Below are 11,257 nucleotides of genomic sequence, written 5' to 3'. Positions count from 1 at the left end.
AAAAGAAAAGAAAAGAAAAGAAAAGAAAAGAAAAGAAAAGAAAAGAAAAGGAAAAGAAAAGAAACCCACAGCTATGTCAAGTGGCCCTGTTCACAGTGGGTATGTGTGTGGTGCATGTGTGTGCCTGGGGCAGAGGCTGTATTTTAACTGAAGCCAGTCATATAGTCTATTTCTTTCTCTTTCCTCCATAGGAAAATTTCCTAGTTCAGGTTTGTTGTGACTTGCACACGTGTATTTCTTTTTGGAGGTTCCTCTTTGAATACCAAACACCTTTTAGCTTTGTTCCACTCATCAGTGAAGCCAGGGTAGCTCCACCTGCTTGATGCTTTGCTGAAGTTTATCAATATTTATTTTGTATTCTCTTCCTATTCAACAGTTCTTCAATGCTAACCATGACTGTGTAAGATATGGATCCTAAAAGAAGGCCATCTCAATGTGATGACAGAAACAGAGTAACTGTCAAACCAGTCACTTTTGCTTCTGTTTTCCTCTATGGAAAAAAAAAAAAAAAAAAAAAAAAGGGGGTGTGGGTGTGTGTGTGTGTGTGTGTGTGTGCATGTGTGTAATTTAGCTTTCCATTAGGATATGATTTTATGACTATTTCCCTGACGGAGAAGAAAGATATTTACAACCTAATATCAACTTAAAAAAATCAGTGTGGTTTCTTTGCCCCTCATTTCAATTAGTTCTCATTCAGCTGGGTAGATATTTAATGGGCAACATTTGGAGGAAAATTAATTGTCCTGATTTTATTTTTCACTGTGTATTTAATTAACTTTTAGCTTATCCTTTGAATTAAATTAAGGTGAATAAACAGGTGCTATACTTATATGGTTCAAAAGGCAAAACTACATAAAAATGTATAAGCAGCCTCACATAGACTCCTGTCCCCTAATGACTCATCCCCGACTCCACCCCCGCTGTTACTAATTTATCCGTTTATGGTTTCTTCATGCCATTAGAAGTGCAAATATGTATATATTTTTCTGTATATATTTTCCCTATATAAAACTAGGAAATTATGGCAGCATTCTGCAATTTAACCTTCTGGGGATGCATCCATGTCAGTACACAGAGCTTTCTCTTCTCTTCTATAGCTTCATACTAGTCTACTGCATAGCTATACAATAGTGTACAACCAACCCCCTATTTTCTGGATAACGACTTTATTGAGATATCATTCACATACCATATATTCCACCCATTTAAAGTATGCGATTCCACAGTTTTTAGTATTTTCACAAGAGTTGTGCAGCCATCACCACAATCAATTTTGGAACATCATCATCACCCCCAAAATAAACCCTGTGCCATTAGCAGTGAATCCACATTTCTGCCCAACCTCCCAGCCCTAGGCAATCACCAGTCTATTTTCTGTCTCTTTAGATTTACCTATTCTGGACATTTCATATAAATAGAATTCTATAAAATGTGGTTTTTTGTGACTGGCTTCTTTCACTTAGCATAATGTTTTCAAGTTTCATCCATGTTGTGGCATGTTTCGGTACTTAATTCTTTTTATTGACAAATAATATTTCATTGTAGAGATATGCCACATTTTTTTTTATCCATCACCAGTGGATGGACATTTGGGTTATTTCCACTTTTGGCCAACTATGAACATTTGAGATCTTAGTGAATGTATGTTAGTGGATGTATGTTTTCATTTCTTTTGGGTACATATCTAGGAGTAGAATTGCTGGATCATATGCTAACTCTTGTGTTTAACCTTTTCAAGAACTGCCAGACTTTTCCCAAGTGGCCGCACTATTTTACATTCGCAACAGTGATAACTGAGGTTCCCATTCCTTACATCTACCTGTCCTTGGGTTTTTTTTTTTTTCTTTTATAGCCATCCCAGTGAGTGTGAAGTGATATCTCATTATGGTTTTGATTTGCATTTCCTTGATCATTTCCTTATTTTAAACTTTTTAAATTGAAGTATAACTTATGTATGGTAAAGTGCATCAGTCTGAAGTGCCCATCTCAATGAATATTTGCAAATACATACATTTGTGTAACCACCATCAAAATCTAGACATTAGCCCTTTCCAGTTCCCCTTAAGAGCCACTCATGACCACTCCTTGGCTACAGTCCCTCAAAGGTAACCATTTTTCTTACATATATACCATAGACTGTTATGCCTGGTTTGTATTTCATGAAAATGGAAACATATGGTATGTATAGCTTTGTGTATTAACCTGTTCCTATGGAAGGATATTTGGATGATTCCAGTTGCCTATAGCTGCGTAACAAATTACACCAAATATGGCAGCATGTAACAACCAATAGTCATTTATTACTATAGTCTCTCATGGTTCTGGAGGTTCACTGGGCTCAATGAAGTCATTCTCAGTGTCCCTTATAAGGTTGTAGTCTGATAACAGCTGGGGCTAGAGTCATCTCAAAGACTTCCTCAGGCCCATGTCTGAGGTGGGAGATGGGGTGATGACAGAAGACTCAAACAGTTGGCGACTAGGACAGTTGGGGCTCCATAGACCTCTCACCCTGCTCCGATCTTTCAACACGGTCTTTTGATATGGCGGCCACGGTGCAACTGGCCTTCTTCCATGGTTAATATTAAGTCTCCCAGAGTGAGTGTCACAAAAGAAACCAGCAGAGGCTATACAGTCTTTTTTAGCCTAATCTTGAAAGTCAGATAGCATCACTTCTGTCGTTCCATTCATTTCCATTCTGTTCATGGAGGCAATTAAAAAAACCCACCCACTTTTGAGGGGAGAAGGCATGGACTCCACTCCACTTCCTGAGGAGAGGCATGTCAAAGAATGTGATGATTTGCTTTAAAGCTGCCACAGGCTCTTAACCAATGCTTCTTGTTTTAGCTTCTCTCTCTCTTTCCCCCTATCCCACCCTACCACATTGGAAGACCCTCTTGCCATCAATTCCTGAGCCCTTCTTCCAAAATTCCATTGTGTTTTTTATTTATCTTGTGTTCTTTTATTTAGGCTTGAACCTTTAAAAAAATTATCCCTATCATTTTAGTGAGGTTTCCAGAGACAGCAAACTAAATTAGACTTTTTTTTTTTTAAGTTTATTTAGACCATTTTTATCTAAATCTTCTAACATTGTCCCAATCTCTTGCTGTGGAGCTATCTTACACTTTCTTTGCTTGTCACAACTCTACTAAATTCAATATCTAATATGGTTAAATAGTTGTCTGAGAAGAATGCCATATCATTTCTACCTATAGGTACCACTGCTGGCCTCGAGCATCTCTGAAATTCAGAATCGAGTACTAGAAGAGGTTCAAAATCTTAATTTTGTAAAGGACAACAGTGCCACCTTTATTGAGAGGAAACTTAGTTTTGAAAAGAAGAAGCCTGTGCAAATTCTGGTGAGTTTGGTATGGTTCGTGACAATGACTATCACTTCTTTTCCTTGTTCAAATCACAATGACTATCACTTCTTTTCCTTGTTCAAATCACAGTGTATTATTTTTCATATCACTTATCTCATCCTAGTATCCTGTAACTTACCTACCTATTATATTTAGGATTTCTTGTCTATTTCTACTTTCTATACTATGAGTTCTGTAAGGTCCTAGATTTTTGCCTGTTTTATACATGACGTATCCCAAGATGCTAAAATGGTGCCTGACAACAGATATAAATATCTCCTGAATCAATGAATAGAATTTTATAGAGCAAAATCATATAGTCCAACTCCTTCATTTTTCTAGATAAGGAATCCCAGGCACTGAAGATAAAGTGGCTTTCTCAAAATCACTAGAGGCAGAGCTGGGAGGGGTCTAGGCCTTTTGACTCCTGCCTAATTTACTGATATTGTTTCCCAGAAAAAGACATGCACATATACAATTTACTTAATTAAACAGTGTTTTTCAAGTGCTTAATACACAAGGGGTTGTCTACAGTACGGCAAAAAATTAAAAATTGTTCTATCCAAGAGGGATTAGAACCTCTGCCTCTGCCTGCTCAGTTGGATTTTCTTTCCTCTCTGCAACACTGCCCTCATGTGCTAACTGGAGAATTTTTCACTGCAGAACTCAGCTGGATGCTTCACAATAATTCCAACAATGCCTTAGTGTTGAAATAATCCCAAATCAGTGGATGGCTTCAACATTAAAAAAAAAATCTCCAAAGAAGGAGTATTTACCAGTTCAGTGAGGATTTTATTATACATCTATGTAAACCAAAATTTCTCCTTACTTCTCCCAGCCTGAAGTGCCACGTCAAACCGATGTTCACCGCTCCAAACTTCTGTCCACGTACAGTAAAGAAGAACTCTACCAGGCAAAGCGGAAGTGCAATGCTACACAAGAATATGACATCAATCTTCTAGGAGGGGAATTGGTGGCTGTGATGGAACAGAAAGATCCACTGGGGAGTACCAGCAGGTGGCTCGTTGACACAGGAAGTAAGGGTTTTTTGTTTTTTTGGGTTTTTTTTGCATAAAATGCACAAAACTACCCCCTCTTTTCAGGTGGAGATTTCCCCACGGGCCACTCTGTGCTTCTCTAAACACAAATGTTTGGTGAGGGTACACAAATGACCTTGTTTTTTTCTTTCTTTCTTTCTGTTTCCTATCCAGTTATAAAAGGATATGTGTATTCCTCCTTCTTAAAACCCTACAATCCTGCAAAAGTGCAGAAGGTGGATGCTGAGAACAGGTTCTGTGATGACGATTTTGATAACATCAGCCTCTTTGTGTCCTCACGGCCAGCTAGTGACAGTGTCACAGGCACCCCAGAAAGTAGCGTAAGTGATAGCAGCTCATCTCTTAGTGGCACATATGGAAAGTTTGAAACAAACGGCACTGACGCTGACAGTTCTCAAGAGGTAGATGAACAGGTAAGAATTTGAAACTTGATGTAAAACTGCTTGGCTGTTCAAATCATGAAAGATGTTCTCTCTAACAGCCCTCTATCTTGCTGCAAGCCTTGGTGAAAGTGTCAGCTTTGATAGCAAGAAGACCCAGCTCTATGAACACTTATTTTCTGTGCACCTTTCTGCAAGGAATTTAATTCTCTGAGCCTGTTCGTCAAGTGAGGAAAAGAGGACAATAATTCCTACTTTGCAGACTTGATGTGAGGATTAGAGAAAACGTATATATGTAAAGTACCCAGCACAGAGTAGACACTCAGTAAATAGAAACTGTTACTATTACTATCCTGCTGTTATGTACTTGGAGTAAAGCAAAGATGGCCTTTTTATATTCCTCCATCAGAGAAAAACAGTTCAATACTGAACAGATTGCCGCCATAAGCAGCATGTGGAAAATTGTCCATGATTCCTCTAAGAGCAGTAACATCATTGAGCTATCTAGTAATTGGCCATTTTTAATCTCTTGTACCATATCCTGAAACCTTTAAGAGCTACTTTTCCCGCACTGCACCAAAGCGGAGACTATTGGGATAATTCTTTTGCAAATTTATAAGTTACCTATAATGTAGCACTCCTTTTTCCTACATCAGAAAGTTTAAATATATTTAACTGTTAAACCTCAAGTGGCGACCAACTAACTGCTTCTCTTTTTTTAACTTGCTTTTTTCTTTAGTGGCTTTTTATTAATTCATTTAAATTTGTGTTTCTATAAGGGTAATACATGTTATCTGTGAAAAGTTAAAATGGTTTTTTTTTTTTTTTTAATTTTTTTTTCAACGTTTTATTTATTTTTGGGACAGAGAGAGACAGAGTATGAACGGGGGAGGGGCAGAGAGAGAGGGAGACACAGAATCGGAAACAGGCTCCAGGCTCTGAGCCATCAGCCCAGAGCCTGACGCGGGGCTCGAACTCCCGGACCGCGAGATCGTGACCTGGCTGAAGTCGGACGCTTAACCGACTGCGCCACCCAGGCGCCCCTAAAATGGTTTTATAAAGGTATACATAAATTAGAAGTAAAGATCTTTATTCCCTTCTCCCCCAACTCTACTCTTCAGAGACAAGTATTAGGGTTTATGTTTTCAGACATTTTCTGTGCATGTACAAACACATATTTTTACAAATGGGAACATATATGTGTTAACATAATTTGGTTATTTTTTTCCACTTAACAATGTATCTTACATACAACAGTACCTAAATACTACCTTATTCCTTAAAAAATTCTTCATAGTAATTTATTTTGTGGATATATCATAATTTATGTAACTAGTACTCTAATAATAGGCATTTAGAATATTTGGGGGGGGTTAGAATTTCAAACTACTTCACGCAAGATCCTCATTCATCTATCTGTGTGCATTTATATGAGTATATACACAGGATAAATTGGAGAGTCAAAGGGTATATATATTGGAGAATATGAGTATATATAAATATATACATAGGAGAATACTGGAGAGTCAAAGGGTATATATATCTAAAGCCTTAATAGACATTGCCATACTGCCCTTCAAAATAGTTTAGTTTCTTTCATCAATGATAACACTGATTCTTGTCCAATTCATAATTTTTTTTTAAAAATCTTTATTAAGGACTTATTTACACATCATAAAATCCATCTATTTTAAGCATATATTCAATGACTGAGTATATTTACCGAGCTGTGCAACTATCACCCCAATCCAATTCTAGCACATTCCCTTCACCCCCCAAAATCCTTTGCACTCTTTTGCAGTCAGTTCTCTTTCCCACCCTAGCCTCAGGAAATGACTGATTTGCTTTCTTTCTCTCTGTATTTGACTTTTTGGTATATTTTGTATTAATGAAATCATACAAGTGGGACTTTGCAGCTGGTTTCTTTCACTTAGCATAATGTTTTTGAGATTCATCCATGTTGCAGTACATATATGTACTTTGTTGCTTTTTATCACCTGATAGTATTTCATTCTATGGATATAGCATATTTTGTTTATCCATTCACCAGTTGATAGACATTTTGAGTAATTTCTATTATGAATAATGCTGCTGTAAACATTTATGTACAAGTCTTTGTGAGGATTTCATTTATTTTGAGTAGATACCTAGGAGTAGAATTGCTTGTTGTTACGGTGAATATATGTTTAACTTGTTTAAAGAAACTGCCAGACTGTTTTTCAAAGTAGCTGCACCATTTTACATACCCACTGGCAGTGCATGGGGCTTGTGGATTGCAGTTTTTCCACATCCTCACCTTACTGCCTTTTAAAAATTATTAGGATAGCCACTCCAATGGGTGTGAAGTGTATCTCACTGTGGTTTTAATTTGCATTTGACTAATGCTGTTGAATATCTTTCATGTACTTATTGGCCATTCTTGTATTTTCTCTAGTGAAATGTCCATTTAAATATATGCCCGTTTTAAAAATTGGGACATTTTCCTTCTTATTATCCACTTGCAAGAGTTTTTTATATACTTTGGATGCAAGTTCTTTATCAGGTATAATTTGCAAATAATTTCTCCCAGTCATAACTGATTCTTAATTCATCTAGACATTACTATATGTTTCTATCACTCTTCTCTTGAAGTTTCAAAACATTGTTTTTCTATTCCTTGTTCATTCTCTTAGTTTATTCAAAGTTTCTAGAAAACAAAATTACATTGTAATAACAATAGATTAATGAAATTTTATGTGAAATGTATAGTCATGATTAAATGTCCTGGCAGACTTTTAACTTATCCCAATAACCTAGAAGGACAGAAATCTGAGGGCCAAATTTGTCAAGACACCCTAAAGCTGGCTTAATGTTGAGCTCCAGTTCTTATTGGCTTTTACAGGGGCTTTTGGAGTAAGCACCTCACTTAGGCTCTTTCCACATGGGATTTGTAGTCTAGTTCCTAATAGCCACTACTGCAAAGTAATTCTCTTTGAGTAATCCTATCAATATGTTTCATGTGAATTAGGTCCATTAGAAGTTTCCATTACCAAGAGAGGAAAAAAAATGAGATAATTTCTTTTTACTCAAAACAAAGTATATTGATAATATCTCTTCATAAAGTGCAATTTGTACTCCTTTTCCTCTGAGTTTGGAACTGATTCAAAATAGACCTTGGTGTCAGGGATATATATAATATAATACATTATATATATATGAAATATAATATAATATTATATATGTGTATATATATATACATACATATATATATATATATATACACACACACACATATATATATATATGAAAGCTTTATTCCTAACAAAACTGGATTAGAAAATGCAGCTTGGATCAGTGGCCACATAGGATCCCTGAATACCTCCGTGTTAAAATAATTCAGCTCAAATTGCAGGCCTCTCCCGTGTAGGACAAAGTCTGTCCCGGTAAATTTACTATGATTTGAAGACAATGTACCTGTTAGAAACCCTAGCACAAGCGACAGAAGGAAAGACTACACAGGAATATTTCCCTTAATGTCTTAATTCTAGTCAATAGAGGTACATGGGCTAGTAGTTCCTAGACTTTTCCAGTTATGCAACTACTGTTTAGCCCTCAGAAACAGAAGGAAAACCTTGTATGATCTTCCTAATCCTTACCAGAGGGCTGATGTTTTCATTTTGTTGACTGTTAGAAGTGTGGAGAGAAGAGAACGGTTAACCCCCATATTTGTGGTGTGACAGTCCAAGAGAACAATGCATTATGGAGGTCCCTAGAAGGTGACTGAAAAGTGAGAGTTAATTGTATCTTTTTGTGTGTGTGTGAACAGTGAGAATACATTGCATATTGTAATATGCACATTTGAGATGTCCTGCAAAGCAATTTTCTGTGCAACTATTTAAACTTATGTTCTTGATTTTATTTTATCATCAGGAACATCAACTGAAACTTGTTTTGGTTTAACAAGATGACACTTTGACTCACCGTTTCTTTCCCTATCCTTTCCTACTGTGGCAGTAACACTTTGGTTTTTTTTTTTTGCTTTCTTCCAGAATTGAAATATCATATTGCCATTGGTGTTGTAGACTGTAATCTACTCTTATTAATGGCTCCAGTGGGGCCTGACAAGAAAGACAGGTAGAGAGGGAGCTTTGCTCTATGCCTGATATTCAGGAGGCATCACTGGGATCCTAAAAATTAATCATAAATAGGCATGTTCAGACTGACTTCAGACTAGTGGCTCTGCAGTTTTTATACTCAAGCTAAGTTTTTAACGTGAACTCCAAGAATAAAAGGGATCTATGAATGCGCTTTGGAAGGATTTATAAATCACCTCAAATATGTTGGAAATTTTGTGCATATGAGCATAAATAATTATGGTAAAAGAAGTCCATAGCTTTCAACATATTTTCAAAGAGAAATTCTATTTTAAAAGGTTAGAAACCACTGCTCTCTGAAGACTTAACTTGCTTATGCATTCTCCCAGCCACTCAAGAAAAAAAATTGTTGGGTTAAAAGCCTCCCACATTTTCTAGAATGGTTCTAGTGGATCAGAAGTCTTATGGGTAAGGTGAAAATATAACTTAATATCTATAATAAGACACTTTTGTTAATGAAAGAGAGTGCCTACTAGATGAGATAACTGTGACCGGTATAATTGGGGGATATGGTCACTGTCCTTATTGGTCCCTTATTGGGACTGAAGAACCAATCCATTCAGATTCCTCCATGCACATGCCAAACAGAAAGCATGGACTTTCTCCTAATGTTTTAGAAGCTCCCTAAATTATGGTCCAGAGACTCTGTAAGAATAATGGGGAGGAGTTAATGGATATTCACAACCTGACAGTACTGATTTATACTAAAGGACTTAACCTTTAATCTCTTGACTCACTACTTTATGCTAGATCAAAAAATATCACAAAAACAGTCAAACAAATATGCCTTCCTATCCTAATGTATTTTCCCCTTTTGCCTGTCAAATAGTAATGACATGATTGACTTAGTTTTCTATGATGCACAACAAATGATCACAAAGCGGCTTAAAACAACATAAATGAATTATCTCACCATTTCCAAGGTCAGAAGTCCAGGCACAGCTTAGCTGTGTGCTCTGCTTAGCATGTCACATAGCTGCAGTCCAGATGGTTTCGGGGCTGTGTTCCTCCCTGAAACTCACAGTTCTCTTCCAAGCTTGTGGTTGTTGGCAAAACTCAGCTCTTTGTCCTGGTAGGACCGAGGCCTCCATTTTCTTGCTGGCCATCAGCTGAGAACCACTTTCAATAACTGGAGGCTGCTCTCAGACCCTTGCCATGTGGCTACGTCTGTAGGCAGTTTGCAATATGGCTGCCTCTTCAAGGCTAGCAGATGAGCATCTCTCTGGTTTTAAAGTTCTCCCTTCAGAAATGGTCTGAACTCTCTCTTAAAGGGCTCACTTATTTACATCAGGCACACTCAGGATAATCTTTGGCTAACTCACAGTCAGTGTATTAGGGAACTTATTATGCAGGACATGTTCAACAGAAGGTGTCCATTTTAGAAGTCTGTCTATCATAATATCTAAGATGCCTTGCTTGGTAAGCAAGGTAGAGGACGAATGTGATGCAATCTTCAGCACGTCTCAAAGTGGACCAGGTTTGATAATGGCTAAACCCAGTTTTAAAGGGATGTTCAATGTCTGAGAATCAGTGCAGTTTCCTTTTTTTCACATAAATCATACTGACAACATAAATCTTGAATTAGAAACTTAGGAAAAGTTAGTTGTTTTGCAGACAATCCTAAATTTACTCTCTGGGCCTTCATCTTTACATGTTTCAACTATTTTTGATGATAATGCTACATGTGTAGTATGTCATTGTTTAGAAAGTATTTCAAAATGAGCCATCAAGCTGTAATATAATGTATATAAGCAGTCATTAAAATGAGGCATTAGAGAACTATTTATTGACATGAAGATTTTCAAATATATTTTAAAGTAAAAAGCAGGCTGCAAAAATTATGTATACTACAATTCCATGTTTATTGTTACTTCAGGTTGGTAGAAAGAAAAGAAAGGATGAGGAGAAGGAATGAGGGGAGGAAGGAAGGATGGAAGGAAGGAAAGAAGCGAAGAAATACAAGATATTAATAGCAGTTGGGTGATTCTTTCTTACCTTTCTTTAAAATTATTTCTTTATAAAAATTGCTTGCATAATAACAATATATAATTGTTCACTGAAGAATGTGAAAGCTTGTTCCTGGAGGGAAGAGAAGAAAGAGCACTTTTCATGCAATATAACCATCTTGGCTTCCTGAACTACATATGACATATACTGTAAATACTGGGTTTGCAGCTTTTTAGTTTTGGAAAGGAAGATTAAAATAAATTATTATTGTTGTTGTTAATTGAAGAACTGGGAAGAAATCAATAAAATGAGATTCAGTGGAGACAGCTAATGTGGCCACTAAGGGAGGAATAATTAAATGCACAAATATAGAATAGGGG

The 11,257-nt window shown here is 36.7% G+C and overlaps 2 protein-coding genes across 2 annotated transcripts in view; one reads left to right on the top strand and one right to left on the bottom strand.

The window, feature by feature from the left end:
* ARHGEF38 (Rho guanine nucleotide exchange factor 38) overlaps positions 1-11,257 on the top strand; it is a 131,028-nt gene that overhangs the window by 116,097 nt on the left and 3,674 nt on the right. The window contains exons 11-13 of the mRNA XM_040476925.1: positions 3,213-3,356; positions 4,198-4,396; positions 4,571-4,830. Coding sequence (XP_040332859.1) covers positions 3,213-3,356; positions 4,198-4,396; positions 4,571-4,830 — 603 coding nt within the window. The remainder of the gene's footprint in view (positions 1-3,212; positions 3,357-4,197; positions 4,397-4,570; positions 4,831-11,257) is intronic.
* Positions 10,769-11,257, bottom strand: part of INTS12 (integrator complex subunit 12) — a 35,621-nt gene continuing 35,132 nt past the window's right edge. Inside the window, exon 8 of the mRNA XM_040476958.1 lies at positions 10,769-11,009. The gene's annotated coding sequence lies outside the window, so the exon portion shown is untranslated. The remainder of the gene's footprint in view (positions 11,010-11,257) is intronic.

The sequence above is a fragment of the Herpailurus yagouaroundi genome, unplaced genomic scaffold (genome assembly GCF_014898765.1).
Source record: "Herpailurus yagouaroundi ecotype Mexico unplaced genomic scaffold, PumYag 28, whole genome shotgun sequence".
Classification (NCBI taxonomy): Eukaryota; Metazoa; Chordata; class Mammalia; order Carnivora; family Felidae; genus Herpailurus; species Herpailurus yagouaroundi.
This window is presented reverse-complemented; position numbering and strand designations above follow the sequence as displayed.